This window comes from Leopardus geoffroyi, chromosome X, assembly GCF_018350155.1.
Source record: "Leopardus geoffroyi isolate Oge1 chromosome X, O.geoffroyi_Oge1_pat1.0, whole genome shotgun sequence".
Lineage (NCBI taxonomy): Eukaryota > Metazoa > Chordata > Mammalia > Carnivora > Felidae > Leopardus > Leopardus geoffroyi.
The window spans coordinates 58,446,333-58,467,211 of record NC_059343.1 but is presented as its reverse complement, the minus strand read 5'-3'; the positions used below and the strand labels follow the sequence as shown (position 1 = coordinate 58,467,211).

Genomic DNA, 20,879 nt, shown 5'->3' with positions numbered 1-20,879 from the left:
TCAAGTGTACAATTCAGTGCCATTAAGTATATTCACAATGTTGTGCAAAATCATCACCATTGATATGTCCAAAACGTTTTTTATCGCCCCAAATAGTAACTCTGTATCCATTAAGCAATAACACCTTATTCCCTCCTGCCCCCAGCCTCTGGAAACCAAATGTCTGTCTCCATGAATTTGACTTTTCTAGCTACTGTTCATCTTTTGATGGACATTTTGGTTGTTTACAATTTTTGACTATTATAAATAATGCTGCTATGAATATTGCCTTACAAGAATATGGTTTTGTTGATTTTCTCTATTGTTTTGTTTTCTATTTCACTGATTTCCACTTTGATCTCCATTAATTATGTTACTATGAGTTTTATTTGCTCTTCTTTTTACTGAAGTGAAAGCTGAAGTCATTGTTTTGAGACATTTCTTCTGTTCTAATACAGGTTTTTAGTACATAAAAATTACCCCCTAAATACTGCATTAGCAAAATACCATAAATTATACAGTGTGGTTTTTTAAATATTTATTGAGTTCAAAATATTTTCTATTTTCTCTTTTGATTTCTTCTTTGACCCATGGGATATCTAGAAGTGGATTGTTTCATTTTCAAATATTGAGGAATTCCCAGAGATCTTTTGGTTGTTGATGTGTAATTTAATTCCATTGTTTTTAGAGAACATATTTTGTATGTCTTGACCCTTTTGAATTCATTGAGTCTTTTTTGTGGCCTAGAACATGGTCTATTCTGGTAAATACTCCATGTGCACTTGAAAAGAATGTGTATTTTGATATTAATGGATGGAGTGTTCCAAGAATGTCAATTGGGTCAATGAGGTTGATAGTGTTGTTCACTTCTACTATATCTTTGCTGATTTTATGCTTACTTTTTCTATCAATTATTGAGAGAAAGCTGTTGAAATATCTGAATATTCTGACTAGAATTGTGGATTTGTCTATTTTTCCTTGCAGTTTATCTGTTTTTGATTCATGTATTTTGAAGCTCTTATATCAAGTGTACATGTATTTAGAAATGTTCTCTTCATTTATTGACCCCTTTACATTATGAGATTACCTTCTTTTTTTTAATGTTTATTTATTTTTGACAGAGACACAGAGTGTGAGTGGGGGAGGGGCAGAGAGAGAGAGAAAGACACAGAATCTGAAGAGGCTCCAGGCTCTGAGCTGTCAGCAGAGCCCGACGCGGGGCTCAAACTCACAAGCCGTGAGATCATGACCTGAGCCGAAGTCAGATGCTCAACCAACTGAGCCACCCAGGTGCCCCTACCTTCTTTATTCCTGGTATCTTTGCTCTGAAATCTACTTTCTTCCATACTAATATAGCACGCCCCTCCCAGCTTTCTTTTGAGCAGGGTTATCATGGCACATCTCTTTTACATACTTTTACTTTTAACCTATTTGTGTCTCTGTATTTAAAGAGCATTCCTTATAGGCAGCATATGGTTGGGTCTTGCTTTTTTAATTTTTACCCAGCTTTACCATCTCTACTCTGTAACTGGGGTGTTTAGACCAATCTACATTAAAAGAAAAAATTTTTAAATGCTTATTCATGTTTTGAGAGAGAGAGAGAGAGAGAGAGAGAGAGACAATCATGAGTGGGGGAGGGGCATAGAGAAAGGGAGACACAGAATCTGAAGCAGGCTCCAGGCTCTGAGCTGTCAGCACAGAGCCAGACGCAGGGCTCGAACTCATGAACCATAAGATCATGACCCAGCCAAAGTCAGATGCTTAACCAACTGAGCCACCCAGGCACCCTTAGGCCAATCTACATTTAATGTAATTGTTAATATGGTTAAGGGTTTTTTTTTATGTTAATGTATTTAAGAGAGAGCATAGAGGAAGGGCAGAGAGAGAGAATCCCAAGCAGGCTTTGTGCTCAGTGCAGAGACCAATGCGGGGTTTGATCCCACGACCATGAGATCATGACCTGAGTCAAAATCGAGAGTCAGACACTTAACCCACTGAGCCATCCAAGCACCCCAATATGGCTAAGTTTGAGTCTGTCATCTTGCTTTTGTTTTCCCTTTGTCCCATCTCTTCTTTGTTCTTTTTCCTCTTTTTTCTACCTTCTTTTGGATTGACCAATATTATTTTAATTCTATTTTATCTCCTTATTGGTTTATTAGCTTTACATCTTTGTTTTATTATTCTAGTCGTTGCTTATAGGTTTATTATGTACAACCATAACTTAACAGTCTACCTTCAAGTGTTATTATACCACTTCATGAAGAGTTATAAACTTATGTTAATGTACTTCAATTTCTGTCTTCCTGGACTTTACATTATTGTTATGCATTTTACTTGTACCCCACAATACACTGTTGTTATTTTTGTTTAAACAGTTAATTTTTAATAGACTTTTTTTTAAAGTAAACTTTACCCCCAGCATGGGACATGAACTCATGACTCTGAGATCAAGAGTCACATGCTCTACAGACTGAGCCGGCCAGGCACCCCAGTAGACTTCACTTCTTACATCAGTTTTAGGTTCACAGCAAAACTGAGCAGAAAGTACAGAGAATTTCCATATACCCCCTGCCTCCAAAAGAGTCATAGCCTACCCCACTATCTCAACATCCCACACCACCAGAGTGGCATATTTGTTACAGTCGATGAACCTACATTCATACATTATTACTACCCAAAGTCCATAATTTAGAGTTCATTCTTGGTGTTGTATATTCTATGAGCTTTGACAAATGTATGATGACATATATCCACTATTATAACAGCATACAGAATAGTTTTCCTCTTCTAAAAATCCTCTGTGGCCTGCCTATTCATTCCCCTCTTCCCCCAATCCCTGGCAAACACTGATCTCTTTACTGTCTCCATAGTTTTGCCTTTTCCAGAATGTCATACAGTTGGAATCACAAAATATGTAGACTTTTCAGATTGGCTCTCTCACTTAGTAATGTGCTTTTGAGGTTCTTCCATGTCTTTTCATGGACTGATGGCTTGTCTGGATTTACCACGGTTCATTTATCCGTTCACCTTCTGAAGGACATCTTGGTTGCTTCCAGGATTCAGCAATTATGAAGAAAGCACTATAAACATCTAAGTACAGGTTTTTGTGTGGTCATAAGTTTTGCTCATTTGGGCAAATTGAGTGTGATTGCTGGCCCAAATGGGCAATTATCTTTTTTTTTTAATTTTTTAAATCTTTATTTATTTTTGAGAGAGAGAGAGAGACAGAGCACGAGCAGGGGAGAGGCAGAGAGAGAGGGAGACACAGAATCCAAAGCAGGCTCCAGGCTCCAAGCTGTCAACAGAGCCCAATACAGGGCTCGAACTCATGAACTGCGAGATCATGACCTGAGCCGAAGTTGGACGCTCAACCGACTGAGCCACCCAGGCACCCCGGGCAATTATCTTTTTAAAACATCTTTATTGAAACAAAAATTTACATACAATTAATTCACTCATTTTAAATGTACAATTAATGATTGTCAGTATATTTACAATGTTGTGCTATCATCACAATATGATTTTAGAACATGTTCATCACCCCAACAAGATTCCTCTTGCCCAGTTGCAGTCACTCCCTGTTCCCAGTACTGGGCAACCACTAATCTACTTATTGTCTCTACAAAGGTGTCTTTCCTGAGTATTGCCCATAAATGGGATCACACAATATATCATCTTTTTGTATCTGATTTTTTTCATTTAGCATGTTTTTGAGTTTCACCCACATTGTAGCACGTATCAGTACTTCATTCCTTTTTATTGCCACCTTATATTTTTAATCAGATTTACAGAGATATAGTTTATATGCCATAAGCTCATTTTAAGTTTACAGCTTGATAACTTAAAAACTTTTTTTTTAAGTTTTTATTTATTTAAGGGGCACCTGGGTGGCTTAGTTAGTTAAACGTCCAACTTCAGCTCAGGTAATAATCTCATGGTTCTTGAGTTCAAGGCCTGCATTGGGCTCTCTGCTGACAGTGCAGACCCTGCTTGGGATTCTCTTTCTCTGCCCCTCCCCTACTCTCACTTGCTTTCTCTCTCTCAAAATAAATAAATAAATAAATAAACTTAAAAAAAAATTTTTATTGAGACGCCTGGGTGGCTCAGTTGGTTAAGCATCAGACTGTGGCTCAGGTCATGATCTCACAGTTCATGGGTTCGAGCCCTGCATCGGGCTCTGTGCTGACACCTCAGAGCCTGGAGCATGCTTCAGATTCTGTGTCTGCCTCTCTCTGCCCCTCCCCCACTCATGCCATGTCTCTCTCCATCTGTCAAAAATGAATAAACGTTAAAAATTTTTTTTTATTTTAATGGGACAGTAATTTATTTATTTTTTTGAGATTATGATTTTATTTTATTATTATTATTTTTTTAATATATGAAATTTATTGTCAAATTGGTTTCCATACAACACCCAGTGCTCATCCCAAAAGGTGCCCTCCTCAGTACCCATCACTCACCCTCCCCTCCCTCCCACCCCCCATCAACCCTCAGTTTGTTCTCAGTTTTTTAGAGTCTCTTATGCTTTGGCTCTCTCCCACTCTAACCTCTTTTTTTTTTTTTTTCCTTCCCCTCCCCCATGGGTTTCCGTCAAGTTTCTCAGGATCCACATAAGAGTGAAACCATATGGTATCTGTCTTTCTCTGTATGGCTTATTTCACTTAGCATCACACTCTCCAGTTCCATCCATGTTGCTACAAAAGGCCATATTTCATTTTTTCTCATTGCCACGTAGTATTCCATTGTGTATATAAACCACAATTTCTTTATCCATTCATCAGTTGATGGACATTTAGGCTCTTTCCACAATTTGGCTATTGTTGAGAATGCTGCTATAAACATTGGGGTACAAGTGCCCCTATGCATCAGTACTCCTGTATCCCTTGGGTAAATTCCTAGCAGTGCTATTGCTGGGTCATAGGGTAGGTCTATTTTTAATTTTCTGAGGAACCTCCACACTGCTTTCCAGAGCGGCTGCACCAATTTGCATTCCCACCAACAGTGCAAGAGGGTTCCCGTTTCTCCACATCCTCTCCAGCATCTATAGTCTCCTGATTTGTTCATTTTGGCCACTCTGACTGGCGTGAGGTGATATCTGAGTGTGGTTTTGATTTGTATTTCGCTGATGAGGAGCGACGTTGAACATCTTTTCATGTGCCTGTTGGCCATCCGGATGTCTTCTTTAGAGAAGTGTCTATTCATGTTTTCTGCCCATTTCTTCACTGGGTTATTTGTTTTTCGGGTGTGGAGTTTGGTGAGCTCTTTATAGATTTTGGATACTAGCCCTTTGTCCGATATGTCATTCGCAAATATTATTTCCCATTCCGTTGGTTGCCTTTTAGTTTTGTTGGTTGTTTCCTTTGCTGTGCAGAAGCTTTTTATCTTCATAAGGTCCCAGTAATTCACTTTTGCTTTTAATTCCCTTGCCTTTGGGGATGTGTGGAGTAAGAGATTGCTACGGCTGAGGTCAGAGAGGTCTTTTCCTGCTTTCTCGTCTAAGGTTTTGATGGTTTCCTGTCTCACATTCAGGTCCTTTATCCATTTTGAGTTCATTTTTGTGAATGGTGTGAGAAAGTGGTCTAGTTTCAACCTTCTGCATGTTGCTGTCCAGTTCTCCCAGCACCATTTGTTAAAGAGAATGTCTTTTTTCCATTGGATGTTCTTTCCTGCTTTGTTAAAGATGAGTTGGCCATACATTTGTGGGTCTAGTTCTGGAGTTTCTATTCTATTCCATTGGTCTATGTGTCTGTTTTTGTGCCATAAAATTTTTTTAAAAAAATACCAGCCAGATGTCACAAAAGATGGCAGAGCAGGACGCTCTAAGAATCCATCCATCCTCCTAAACAATTATTGAATTGGCAGGAACTGTCAATTGTAACAATTTGGAACTATGGAGTGTAGTTAAATACTTGCAGAGTCCAGGGGAGAGCTTGATAAAGAGGCTTATCAATTTTGGTAAATTTCTTCAAACATTGGCCTTTTACCCAGTAGTTTTCATCCCCCAGCACTAAGGCAGGTAGGTAAGGGAACAGTTCCTAGTGCAGCCTCCTGACGCTTGAGTGGGCAATAAAGACATTGTCCTTCAACTATCAGGATCATGTGGTTTGATTGCTGATTGATGTTTTTGATGGCTGAGAGACTGGCACAGAGGCTGACCATTGTTCCAAACCACGTGGACTGAAGCAGATTACAAGGGGTTTAAAGAAACAGTACTTGAGGGGCGCCTGGGTAGCTCAGTCGGCTAGGCGCCTGACTTCAGCTCGGGTCATGATCTTGTGGTCCGTGAGTTCGAGCCCCGTGTCGGGCTCTGTGCTGACTGCTCGGAGCCTGGAGCCTGTTTCAGATTCTGTGTCTCCCTCTCTCTCTGTCCCTCTCCTGTTCATGCTCTGTCTCTCTCTGTCTCAAAAATAAATAAATGTTAAAAAAAAATTAAAAAAGAAAAAAGAAACAGTACTTGGGTTTTTTGGTCTTTTGCTTCTTTCCCCACTCTGGGGACAGAGACATTTAAGGAAATCTTTGTCAGGTAACTGGCTGACCACAGAGATAACTGAACAGAAACTTCAGTGACCATGTACAACAAATAATACACACTTAACTATTCAAAATGTCCAGTTCTCAAAAAAATTTACAAAATATACAAATAAATATGAAAGTATGGCCAAGTCACAGGGAAAAGAGGATTTGAAAGAGGAAGCCCAGACAGTGGAATTACTAGTCAAAGATTTTAAATCAACTGTCTTAAATATGTTCAATAAGCTCAAAGAAACCATGGATAAGAATTAAGTGAAATCAGGTAAACAATGTATGTAAAAAATGAGGGTATCAATAAAAGAGAAATTACAAAAAAAAATCAAACTGAAATTCTGGAACTGAAAAGTACAATAACTGAAATGAAAAAACTCACTAGGGGTCAACAGAAGATGTGAGAAGGCAAAAGAGATCAACAGACTTTAAGATGAGACCACTGGGGTGGAGGATGAGACCACTGGAGGGAGGGGAGATGAGACCATGATTTCTTTGAAATCATTCATTCCAAGGAAAAAGAAAAAAAGGATGATGAAAAATGAACAGAGCCTCAGTTGGTTAAGCATCTGACTTTTTTTTTTTTTTAATTTTTTTTTTCAACATTTATTTATTTTTGGGACAGAGAGAGACAGAGCATGAACGGGGGAGGGGCAGAGAGAGAGGGAGACACAGAATCGGAAACAGGCTCCAGGCTCTGAGCCATCAGCCCAGAGCCCGACGCGGGGCTCGAACCCACGGACCGCGAGATCGTGACCTGGCTGAAGTCGGACGCTTAACCGACTGTGCCACCCAGGCGCCCCAAGCATCTGACTCTTGATTTTGGCTCAAGTCATGATCTCATGGTTCATGAGACCAAGCCCCACGTCAAAGCCCCACATTGGGCTCTGCACTGACAATGTAGAGCCTGCTTGGGATTCTCTCCCTCCCTCTCTGCCCCTCCCTGACACTCACGTGTACTCTTCTCTCCCTCTCTCTCTCTTGCCTTCTCTCTCAAATAAATAAAACATTTAAAAAAAATGAATAGAGCCTGAGGGACCTGTAAGACATCATCAAATGTACCATGGTACACATACTCCACATAGAAGTCCTGGAAGGAAAAAAGAGAGAGAAAGCAGAAAAAATTTTTTAAAAAATAATAGCCAATAATGTCCCAAATTTGAGTAAATACATGAATATATATGCCCAAGAAGCTCAATGAAATCCACATAGGACAAATTCAAAGTTCTATATCAAGATATATTATTAAGTTGTTGAAACCCAAAGACAGAATTTTTAAAGCAACAAGGGAGGGGCACCTGGCTGGCTGTCCATTAATCATCCGACTCTTGATATTGGCTCTGGTCATGATCTTGTGGTAATGAGATCAAGCCCTGCATTGGGCTCCATGCTAAGCATGCTGAGCATGGAGCCTGTTTGGGATTCTCTCTCTCCCTCTCTCTCTGCCCCTCCCCTGCTCACACCCTTTTTCTTAAAATGAGTAAATAAACTTAAAAAAAAATAAAAAGAAAGGAAAAAGTAAAGTTATCCCTGTTCACAGATGGCATGAGCTTATATGTAGAAAACTCTACACACACACACACACACAACTGTTACAGCTAATAAACAAATTCAGCAAAGTTGTAGTCTACAAAATCATACACAAAAATCAGCTGCAATTACATACACTATCAATGAAAACCACAAAGCACTGCTGAACTAAATTAAAGAAGACATAAAAGAATAGAAAGACATCCTGAGTTCATGGATTGAAAGACTTGGTATTGTTATAAAAATATTCCCCAATGTGACCTACAAATTCAATTTAAATGTAATCCAAATTAAAATCCCAATGTATTTTTTTCTTGAAGAAATAGAAAAATCCATCCAAAAATTCATGTGGAATCTGAAGGGACCCTGAATAACCAAAACCATCTTGAAAAAGAACAAAGTTAGGGGCGCCTTGGTGGCTCAGTCGGTTTAAGCATCCAATTCTCGCTTTTGACTCAGGTCATGATCCCATGATCCGTGGGATTGAGCCCCACGTCAGGCTCTGTGCTGACAACGCAGAGCCTGCTTGGGGTTCTCTCTCTCTCATTCTCTATCTGCACCTTCCCTGCTTGCATACGCTCTCTCTCTTGAAATAAATAAACTTAAAAAAGAAAAAGAAAAAGAACAAAATTACAGGACTGACGCTTCCAGATTTCAAAACTACAAGCTGCTACAAAGCTACAGTAATCAAAACAGTGTGGTACTGGCATAAGGATAAACATATAGACCAATGGAATACAGAGCCCAGAAAAAAATCCTCAAATATATAGTCTACTGATTTTCAATAAGATGTCAGAAAATTCAATGGGAGGGTAGCCTGGGTGGCTCAGTCGGTTAAGCTTCCGACTTTGGTTCAGGTCATGATCTCACAGTCCATGAGTTCAAGCCCTGCATTGGGCTCTGTGCTGGCAGCTCAGAGCCTGGAACCTGCTTCTGATTCTGTGTCTCCTTCTCTCTCTGCCCCTCCCCCACCTGTCCTCTGTCTGTCTCAAAAATAAACATTAAAAAACAAAAAAGAAGATTCAATGGGAAATTGACAGTCTTTTCAACAAAAGCACAGACAACAAAAGAAAAAATAGATAAATTGGAATTTATATAAAAATTAAAATAGGGGCGCCTGGGTGGCTTGGTCGGTTAAGCGTCCGACTTTGGCTCAGGTCATGATCTCACGGTCCGTGAGTTCGAGCCCCGCGTCAGGCTCTGTGCTGACAGCTCGGAGCCTGGAGCCTGTTTCAGATTCTGTGTCTCCCTCTCTCTGCTCCTCCCCTGTTCTTGCTCTGTCTCTCTCTGTCTCAAAAATAAATAAACGTTAAAAAAATTAAAAAAAAAATTAAAGTATTGTGTGTATCAAAAGATATCAAGAAAGTGAAAAGATGGGGTGCCTGGCTGGCTCAGTCAGTAGAGCATGCAACTCTTGATCTCAGGTTGTGAGTTTAAGCCCCACACTGGGTGTTGAGCTTACTTAAAAAAAAAAGTGAAGGGGTTACTGGGTGGTTCAGTCAGTTGAGCATCCGACTTTGGCTCAGGTCATGATCTCTTGGTTCATAGGTTCAAGCCCAGTGTCAGGCTCTATGCCCCGAGCCTGCTTAGGATTCTGTGTCTCCTTCTCTCTGTCCCCCCTCTGCTTGTGCTCTGTCTCTTTCTGTCTCTCAAAAATAATAAACGTTAATAAAAATTAAAAAAATAAAGTTAAAAGACAACATATAGAATGGGAGAAAATATTTGCAAATCATTTATCTGATAAGAGATTAACATCTAGAAAATAGAACTCCTACAAGTCAACAACAAGAAAACAAACAACCCAGTTCAAGAATGGGCAAATGACTTGAATAGATAGGTCTTCAAAGAAGACATAGCCAAACAGCCAATAATCACATGAAAAGATGCTTAATTCAGTAGTCATTAGGGAAATGAAAAACAAAATCACAGTGAGATAAAACTTCAAACTCATTAGGATGGCTATGACTTAGAAAATGGAAAATAACAAGTGTTGGTGAGAATGTGAAGCAATTGGAACCCTAGTCAATTAATTTATGTCAAAGGAGGCAAGAATACACAATGGTGAAAAGACAGTTTCTTCAGTAAATGGTGCTCAGAAAATTGGGCAGCCATAGCCAAAGAATGAAACTGGACCACCATCTTACACATTATACAAAAATTAATTCAAAATGGATTAAAGATTTGAAGGTAAGACCTGAAACCATAAAACTCCTAGAGAAAACACAGGTAATAACCTCCCTGATATCAGTACTGGTATTGATTTTTTGAATCTGACACCCAAAACCAAGGCAACAAAAACAAAAATCAAAATGTGGGACTACATCAAACTAAAAAGCTTTCACACAGCAAAGGAAATCATTACCAAAAAGAAAAGGCAATCTACTGAATAGGAGAAAATAACTGCAAATCATATATCTGATAAGGGGCTAATATTCAAAATATACAAAGAACTCATACAACTCAGTAGCAAAAAAAGAAAAAAAAAGAATCTGATTTAAAAATGGGCAGGGGTGCCTGGATGGCTCAGTTGGTTAAGCAATCGACTTCAGCTTGGGTCATGATCTCACAGTTCATGGGTTCAAGCCCTGCATCAGGTTCTGTGCTGACAGCTCTGAGCCTGAAGCCTGCTTTGGATTCTGTGTCTCTGCCCCTCCCCTGCTCACACTCTGTCTCTGTCTCTCAAAAATGAGTAAACATTAAAAAAAAATTTAATGGGGGGCGCCTGGGTGGCACAGTCGGTTAAGCGTCCGACTTCAGCCAGGTCACGATCTCGCGGTCCGTGAGTTCGAGCCCCGCGTCAGGCTCTGGGCTGATGGCTCAGAGCCTGGAGCCTGTTTCCGATTCTGTCTCCCTCTCTCTCTGCCCCTCCCCCGTTCATGCTCTGTCTCTCTCTGTCCCAAAAATAAATAAACGTTGAAAAAAAAAATTAAAAAAAAAAAAATTTAATGGGCAGAAAATCTGAATTAGACATTTTTCCAAAGAAGACATATAGATGGCCAAATTGTACACGAAAAGTTGCTCAATATCATTAATCATCAGGGAAATGTAAATCAAAACCACAATATCACCTCACACTTGTTAAGATGGCTGCTATCAAAAAGACAAGAAATAAAAAGTGTTGTGAGGATGTGGAGAAAAGGGAACCCTTGTACACTGTTTGTGGGAATGTTAATTAGTGCAACCATTACGGAAAACAGCCAGGAGTTTCCTTAAAAAGTTAAAAATAGAACTACCATATGATCGAGCAATTCCTTTTCTGGGTATTTAATTTTCTTTTTATTTTTGTAAGTAAACTCTACTCCCAACGTGGTGCTTGAACTCATGACCTCGAGTTCAAGAGTCACATGAGTTCTACCAAGTAAGCCAGCCAGGCACCCCTCTTCTGGGCATTTATCCAAAAGAAATGAAAACACTACTCAAAAAGATATATGCACCCCCTTGTTAATTGCAACATTATTTTCAATAGCCAAGGTATAGAAACAATCTAAGTGTCTTCCAATGGATGAAAGGATACAAAATTGTGGTACGTACACACACACACACACACACACACACACACACACACACTCTCTCTCTCTGAATGGAATATTATTCAGCCACAAAAAAGAATGAAATCTTGCCATTTGTGACAACAAATGTGACAACAAAATAGATGGATCTCAAGGGCATTATGCTAAGTGAAATAAATCAGATAAAGAAAGACAAATACTCTATGATCTCTCTTATATGTGGACTCTAAAAAAAAATAAAAAGCCAAAACCAACCTCATAGTTACAGAATACAGAATGGTAGTTACAAGAGGCACAGTGTGGGGGGGTGGGAGAAATGGGTGAACTGTTTGTGTGTGTATGTGTGTTTAAACAAATTGGATAAAAATCTTAAAAAATAACTGGAAACATCATGTATTGCTGATGGAAATGTAAAATGTTTATAGCCACTGTGGAAATTGGTTTGGTGATTTCTCAGAAAGTTAAAAAAAAAAAGTTACACATAGGATTACCATATGATCCAACACTCCTACATATATACCCAAAGAAATTGAAAGCAGAGACTCAAACAAATACTGGTTCATCAATGTTCACTGCATACTTGTACAGCAACATTCGTAAATAGGCAAAAGGTAGAGATGATCCAAGTGTCCATTAACAGATGAATGCACAAATAAAATATCGTATATGCATGCAATAAAATATTATTCAGCTATAAACAGGAATACAATTCTGATACATGCTATAATAAATACAAACCTTGAAAACATGATGCTAAGGCACAATAGTTCAGGCACAAAAGCTCAAATAATCCAGGCACAAAAGTTCAAATATTGTACAATTCCACTCATATAAGGTACTTGGAATAGGCAAATTCATAGAGACAGAAAGTAGAATAGAGCTTACCAGGGGCTGTTGGGAATGGACAATGAAGAATTATTGTTTAATGGGTAGAGTTTCTCTTAGGGATGATGAGCAAGTTCTGGAAATAAATAGTGGTGATGGGTTATAAAACATTGTGAATATACTTAATGCCACTGAATTGTACACTTTAAAATGGTAATTTCATGTTATATATATTTTGCCATTAAAAAATAAGAAAGTAGGGGCACCTAGGTGGCTCAGTCGGTTAAGAGCCTGACTTTGGCTCAGGTCATGATCTCACAATTCATGAGTTCGAGCTACACATTGGGCTCTCTGCTATCAGCATGAAGCCTGCTTTGCATCCTCTGCCCTTCCCCTCTCTGCTTTTCCCCTGTTTGTGCTTTCCGTCTCTCTCAAAAATAAAGAAAAGAAAACAAAAAAAGAAAAGTCAAAAGCCACAGGATAAACTCAGAAAAAAAAATATATATATATATATATTTTTTATTTTAGAGAGAGAGAGCACAAGTGGGGGAAAAGGGCAGAGAGAGAGAGAGAGAGAGAATGAATCTTAAGCAGGCTCCACACTCAGCATGGAGCCCCACACAGGGGTCAATTCTGCAACTCTAGGATCATGACCTGAGCCAAAATCACGGGATGCTCAACTGCCTGAGCCACCCAGATGCCCCTCAGAAAATATATTTTAAGGGAACCTGGGTAGCTCAGGTGGTTAAGTGTCCTGCTCTTGGTTTCAGCTCAGGTCATGATCTTATGATTTGTGGGTTCAAGCCCCTCGTCAGGCTCCATGCTTGGGATTCTCTCTCCCTCTCCCTGCCCCTCTCCTGCTCATGCTCTCTCTCTCTCAAAATAAATAAACTTAAAAAAAGAAAATATATTTGAACCCATTTGACAAAGGCCTGATTTTCTTAGTATACAAAAAGCTTTCCAAAGCAATAAGAAAAAGCAAAATGGAAAACTAGGCAAAGGACATGAGCAGCATACACACACACATTCACACACACACAAAGGAAAGACATGTGACTCTGAAGCATATTAGAAAGAAACTTAACCTTACTCCTGATAAAAAGATTGTGTTAAAAATACAATGAGAAAACACTCTTTTCCTATAAAAATGGCGACACCAGAAAGTTTGAGAATACATTGTTTTGGCAAGGGTGTAAAGACACAGACACTCTTGTATTTTGTTGTTGGAATTGTAAATTGGTGTAACTTTTGTAAGCCAACTTATCAAAAACTTTTAAAAGTACATTTGATTTTTTAAAATGTTTATTTTTTATTATTTATTTTTTAATGTTTATTATTTATTTATAGAGAACGAGCCGGGCAGGGAGCAGAGAAAGAGAGACAGAAGATCTGAAGCAAGCTCCATGCTGACAGGAGAGAGCTCAATGTGGGGCTCAAACTCAAAAAATGTGAGATCATGACCTAAGCCAAAGTCCAACAATTAATGGACTGAGCCACCCGGGTGCACCAACATTTGACTTTTTAAAAACATGTTTGTTTATTTATTTATTTATTTTGAGAGAGAGAGAGAGAGAGATAGAGAGTGAGCAGGAGAGGGGCAGAGAGAATCCCAAGCAGGCTCTGCACTATCAGCACGGAGTCCAATGCAGGTCTTGAACCCATGACCCTAGCCGAAACCAAGACTCTGGTGCTTAACCAACTGAGCCACCCAGGCGCCCCACATATGACTTTTTTATAGGTAACAGAAAACCCAACTACAATAGGCTCAAACAATAAAGTAGATTTATTGGTTCATTCAAATGCAAATTCCAGGGGATCAGAGATCTTTGCAGTTGATTTAATTCCATGGATCAACAATATCACCAAGGACCTAATTTCTGTCAGATCTGTCTTCCAAAGTGTGAGCTTCATCATAAATTTCACTTCCTTCTTGGTAGCAAAAGGAATGCAGCATTTGCAGCTTCCCATCAGCCACACCACACTGTCCAAAAGAGACAAAGCTGGCTTCTGTTCTCTCTCTCAGAAGATCAAAGAACAAAACCAAAACCAAAAACCTTCCACCAAATACTTCAACAAACATCCTCTAATATTTCATTAACTTGAATTGGGTCAGTGGCCCATTCCAGAACAATCCCCTTGACAGGACAAGGGTATGCATTCATTGGCTATAGCCTGGTTGCCTGAACCAATCACTGAGGCATGGGGGATGGGCTCACCCTGATTGGGTTACAAGAGTGGTACACCCCAGCCAGAAGCTGGGGGTGAGTTCAATACCACCCCTTCAAACTTTACCACTGGTAAACAATGGGGAAGATACAGAATGGATGTTGGGCAGGGAATCACATCAACCACTTAACTAGTTTGATCCAGCAACCATACTTCTAGGAATTTATCCTATAAATGTACTGGCACTTGTGTGCAAATATGTTCAAGGAGATTATAATAACAGGATATTGGAAATGACAAAAACGCCTGGGACTGGTCAGATCAATGATGAGGTAGCCATCAAAAAGAAAAGACAGCTATAAATGTTTTAATGACACAATCTCAAAGATATGTTAAGTGAAAAAAGCAGAGTGAATAGCCTGCTGCCATTTGTGAAAAAAAGGGAGAAGAGATGCATATATATATAGATACATTTTTTTTTTAATTTTTTTTTCAACGTTTATTTATTTTTGGGACAGAGAGAGAGACAGAGCATGAACGGGGGAGGGGCAGAGAGAGAGGGAGACACAGAATCGGAAACAGGCTCCAGGCTCTGAGCTGTCAGCACAGAGCCCGATGCGGGGCTCAAACTCCCGGACCGGGAGATCGTGACCTGGCTGAAGTCGGATGCTTAACCGACTGCGCCACCCAGGCGCCCCTAGATACATTTTTTAAGGGGAAAGAGGAAAGTAAACTTCCATTTTCATCAATAAACCAGGCCAGATAGACAGAAATATCCAAACACATGTGCACGTGTGTGTGTGCGTGCACACACACACACACACACACACACACACACCCATTTATACTTGCATATGCATGATTTGCATAGAATATATCTGAAAGATTCATAAGAAACTGACAATAGCAGTAATCTCTGGAAAGGGAACCAGGGGAACTAGGGACTAGAAGTAGGGATAATGTGTAACTTTCATTGGGGCGCCTGGGTAGCTCAGTGGGTTAAGAGACCGACTCTTGATTTCCACTCAGGTCAGGATCTTCTGGTTTGTGAGATCAAGCCCTGTGCTGGGACCCGTGCTGTGAGCACAGAGCCTGCTTGGGATTCTCTCTCTCCCCCTTCTCTGCCCAACCCCCACTTGCATGCATGCTCTACCAAAGATAAATGTTAAAAAAAAAAATATATATATATATATATATATATTATATAACTTTCATTGTATATCCCTTAATTTTTTTATTTCTTTTTTTAATGTTAATTTTTGAGGGGGGAGGGGCAGAAAGCGAGGGAGACACAGAATCAGAAGTAGGCTCCAGGCTCTGAGCTGTCAGCACAAAGCCCAACGCAGGGCTTGAATTCACAAACTGTGAGATCATGACCTGAGCCAAAGTCAGATGCTTAACTGACTGAGACACCCAGGTGCCCCTGTATATCCTTTCATATTGCTTGAATTTTCTTACCATGTGCATGTATTTTTACTTAAAAACATGTATTAATTACAGGTTTCTATGTGTTACTTGTCATGTTGGCAAAGGTAAAAGTATTTGTTAATAGTTGGCAAAGATGGGATGCCTAGGTGGTTCAGTCAGTGGCTCAGGTCTCACAGTTGATGGGTTCAAGACTTGCATCAGGCTCTGAGCTAACAGCTCAGAGCCTGGAGCCTGCTTCCAATTCTGTGTCTCCCTCTCTCTCTGCTCCTCCCCTGCTAACACTGTCTCTCTCTCTCTTTGTCAAAAATAAATAAAGATTTTTAAAAAATTTTAAAAAAGAAGGCAGAATTCTACACAGCAATGAAAAAGAACTACTGATATATTCAACAAACATAGATGAAACTCACAGAAAATGAATAAAAGATGTCAGAGGCAAAAGAATACATACCATTTATATGAAATTCAAGTACAGGCAAAACTAATCTATGACCATAGAAGTCAGAACTATTCTTGGGAGTGGGTAATAACAAATAGGGAGCACAAGGAGCCAGCTTTCTGTGGTTCTGGAAATGTTCTGTATTTAGACTTGGGGGGAGATTACATAGATGTATACACATATAGAAAGATCTACTTAAGATTCATGCATTTTACTAGACAAGTTATACCTTATTACATGATAAAAAGGAATGAGGTAGATTATATAGTGATATGGAACAAATTTCAAGATATATTTTTAAGGGTGTGTGATTATATATATATATATCATATCCATTCCATATACACATATATGGTGCACTGACAGTAAAGTAAACAATGAATAACCACAACTCTGCTGGGTAAGTGCTAGAAAAAACTTTTGTTCTAAAGTCCTCTGATTCCTGGTAGCCTACAGCCTACATTTAAAAGGCCTCATGCTGGTGCAGCAGCGTGGCTCAGTCGGTTAAGCAGCTGACTCTTGATTTTGGCTCAGGTCATGATCTCTTGGTTCTTGGGATCGAGCCCCAAGTCCAGCTCTATGCTGACAGTGTGGAGCCTGCTTGGGATTCATTCTCGCTCTCTCCCTCTCCCTCTGTCTCTCTCTCTTTGTCTCTTCCCCTCTCCTCTCACATGCTCTCTCTCTCTCTCTCTCTTAATAAAGATGAAAAATAAATAAATAAAAAATAAAAGGCCCCATGCTTACAAGTGTCCAATTGGAGTTCAGATGAAGAACAGAGAAAACAGTGGAACGGCAGTATTTGAAGAAAAAAATAGCTGAGAATTGATGAATCAATCCAAGATTCACGAATTCCAAACAGGAAAAACACACAAACAAACAAAAAAACAAAGAAAAAAAATTCCCACTCAAACACATTGTAGTGAAACTTCAGAACATCAAAGAGAATATTTTAAAAGAAGCAAGAGGCTTGGTGTCTACCTATAAAAGTATACAACACTATACCTATGACATATTATTGTCCCCCAAAAGAGGAAAAAGTAAAACCTGAATCTAATCTAATCAAGGCTTAGATCTAATCAATATTCAGGAAATAAAAAGAACAGGGAATAACACCACAGGGATGCAATCACTAAAATCCATTCTATGGGAAGCACTACAGGACGAACAACCCAGTTTCTTCCACAAATAAATCCCATGGGGGTAAAAAAGGAGGGAAAGAAGGAAGGGGCATCTATAGATTAAGAAATTTAAGAAACAGGGGTACCTAGGTGGCTCAGGTGGTTGAGTGTCCAACTCTTTTTGTTTTAATTTTTTCTAATGTTTATTTATTTTTGAGAGAGATGTTTATTTTATTTTGAGAGAAAGAGTGCGAGCAGGGGAGGGACAAAGAGAGAGGGAGACACAGAATCTGAAGCAGGCTCCGGTCTCGGGGCTGTCAGCACAGAGCCCAACGCAGGGCTCGAACCCACAAACCGTGAGATCATGACCTGAGCTGAAGTCAGACGCTTAACTGACTGAGCCACACAGGCGCCCTGAGTGTCCAACTCTTGATTTCAGCACAGGTCATGATCCCAGGGTTGTGGGATAGAGCCCTGCATTGGACTCCATGCTCAGCATGGAGCCTGCTTAAGATTCTCTCCCTCTCCCTTTGCCCCTCTCCACAACTTGCTCTCTCAAATTAAAAAAAAAAGAAGAGCACCTGGGTAGCTTAGTAGGTTAAGCATCCCACTTCAGCTCAGGTCATGATCTTGCAGCCCATGAGTTCAAGCCCCATATCGGCTCTGCTGACAGCTTGGAGCCTGGAGCCTGCTTTGGATTCTGTCTCCCTCTCTCTCTGCCCCTCCCACCTTTCTCTCTCTCAAAAAATAAACAAACATTAAAACATTTTTAAAAAGAGAGATTTAAGAAACATATCAACCGGGGCACCCTGGTGGCTCGGTCAGTTAGGCCTCCGACTTTGGCTCAGGTCATGATCTCGTGGTTTGTGAATTCAAGCTCCATACTGGGTTCACTGCTGTCAACACAGAGTCCGCTTCGGATCCTCTGTCTCCCTCTCTCTCTCTCTCTGTCCCACTCGCGCTCTGTCTCCCTCAAAAATAAATAAAATATGGGCTCCTGGGTGGCTCAGTTGGCTAAGCGTCTGATTTTGGCTCAGGTCATGATATCGTAGTTCATGGGTTCAAACCCTGTGTGGGCTCTGTGCTGACACCTTAGGGCCTGAAGCCTGCTTCAGATTCTGTGTCTCCCTCTCTCTCTGCCAAAAAGAAATAAAACATTAAAAAATAAATAAATACAAGGGTGACTAGGTGGCCCAGTCAGTTAAGCCTCTGACTTCGGCTCAGGTCACGATCTCACGATTCATGGGTTTGAGTCCCATGTCGGGCTCTGTGCTGACAGCTTGGAGCCTGGGGCCTGCTTGGATTCTGTATCTCCCTCTCTCTGCTCCTCCCCAACTCATGCTATGTCTCTGTCCCTCAAAAATACATAAACATTAAAAAAAATTTAAAAGAAAAGAAACATCGACCAATTGCAGTGTATAGTCCTCATTTGGATCCTGACAATCCTTGACAACAAACTAAACATATAAACGTTCATGAGACAACAAGGAAAATGTGAATAGTGACTGCACATGTGATGATATTAAAAGAATTGTTAATTTTCGTTATCAACAATAGCCAAACAATGGAAAGAGCCCAAATTTCCATAGACTGATGAATGTATAAAGAAGATGTGGTATATATACACAATGGAGTATTACTCAGGAATCAAAAAGAATGAAGCTTGCCATTTGCAACAATGTGGATGGAACTAGAGTATATTGCGCTAAGCAAAATTAAGTCAGAGAAAGACAAATACTGTAGGATTTCACTCATATGTGGAATTTAAGAAACAAAACAGATGAACATATGGGGGGGGGATGAAAAAAGAGAGAGGGAAACAAACCATAAGAGACTCTTAAAGATAGAGAAAAAACTGAGGGTTGATAGAGGGAGGTGGGTGAGGAATGGCCTAGATGGGTGATGGGTATTGAGGAGGGCACTTGTTATGATGAGCAATGTGTGTTGTATGTAAGTGATGAATCACTGAATTCTACTCCTGAAGCTAATATTGCACTGCGTGTTAACTATCTGGAATTTAAATAAAAATTTGAAAAGACAAAAACAAGAATTGTTAATTTTTTAGAGGTGGTAGTTTTATTGTAATGTTTAAGAGAAGTCCTTATATTTTAGAGATACATACCAAAATATTTATGGATAAAATGAAATAATATGATGTATGATATTTGTTTCAGAATAATCTTGGTGGTGCAGATAGGAGAGCAAGGGTTAGGGGAATATAGATGAAACAAGACTGGCCATGAATCTGGGTGACAGGTACATGGGGATTTAGTATACTATTCTCTTTTACTCTTGTATGTTTGAAATATTCCATAATTAAAGTAGGAAAAAACAGAGCTAGAAAGATAGATTACCTACAACGAAACGACTGACAGCTGATTTACCAACAAAAAAGAAATCAGTGTTTAGAAAGTGTTTATAGTATGACACTCTTTGTGTAAAAAAATAACATCAACTTATATATTTTTTTGCATATATTCTTGTATTTGCATTGATTTATCTCTGGTAGTTCACATAAAAATTGTTAATAGGAATTACTTCTCAGTAAGGGAACTGGGAAACTGGGGAACAGAGATGGCAACTCTTCACATGCCCTTTTGTACTATTTGAATTTTTTCACTTATGTTTGTAATACCTTAAAAATATTTTCTCAGTAGGCTAGGAACAGGAGAATTTATAACTTGATACAGAGTATAGGTGACAACTAAAATCATCATACTCAATGGTGAGATATAAGGGGCATTCACCTTTAAGTCAGAACATATCAAGAATATTTTTTAATGTTTATTTATATATTTATAGAGAGAGTGCATGTGTGCACATGCAAGCAGGGGATGGGCAGAGAGGGAGAGAGAGAATCTTAAGCAGGTTCCACGCTGTCAGGGCAGAGCCTGACACAGGGTTCCATCTTGTGACTGTGAGATCATGACCTAAGCTGAAATCAAGAATCAGATGTTTAATTGACTGAGCCACTCAGGTGCTTCCAAATCAGAACTATTCACTTGTTTTTACAAATACCATGCAACACTGCTCTGCAGGTTCTAGTGAAAACATTGAGACAAAAGAAGGTAAAAGTTATAAATATTGTAAAGGAAGAGTCATAAAATGTCCTTGCTTACATAGGATATATAATCTAAGAAAATCAACTGAGAATTAAAATTAAACAGGAAAAGAGTTTATTTTAAATCAATAACTTCTCTATATAAAACTGCTGTCTATAAAAATATCCAATTAGAAAATATAATGGGAAAGAAGATTCCATTCATAGTAGTGGGAAAAAATGACGGAAATAAATCCAACAAGAAGTATATAAAAGGGAGTGCCTGGCTGGCTCAGTTAGTAGAGCATGTGACTTCTAAAAAAATT

The 20,879-nt window shown here is 39.3% G+C and overlaps 1 protein-coding gene across 10 annotated transcripts in view; it reads right to left on the bottom strand.

Annotated features, from left to right (window-relative positions):
- Positions 1-7,442: 7,442 nt before the first annotated feature.
- ITGB1BP2 (integrin subunit beta 1 binding protein 2) overlaps positions 7,443-20,879 on the bottom strand; it is a 29,938-nt gene continuing 16,501 nt past the window's right edge. For 4 of the 10 annotated variants that reach the window (XM_045472798.1, XM_045472799.1, XM_045472800.1 and 1 more), the window contains one exon: positions 14,131-14,346. In XM_045472798.1, coding sequence (XP_045328754.1) covers positions 14,236-14,346 — 111 coding nt within the window. In that variant the 3' untranslated portion in view covers positions 14,131-14,235. Of the gene's footprint in view, positions 7,592-12,425; positions 12,502-14,130; positions 14,347-20,400; positions 20,449-20,879 lie in introns of those variants that run through there. The other 6 variants (XR_006711112.1, XR_006711114.1, XM_045472801.1 and 3 more) reach the window with 5 other exon arrangements.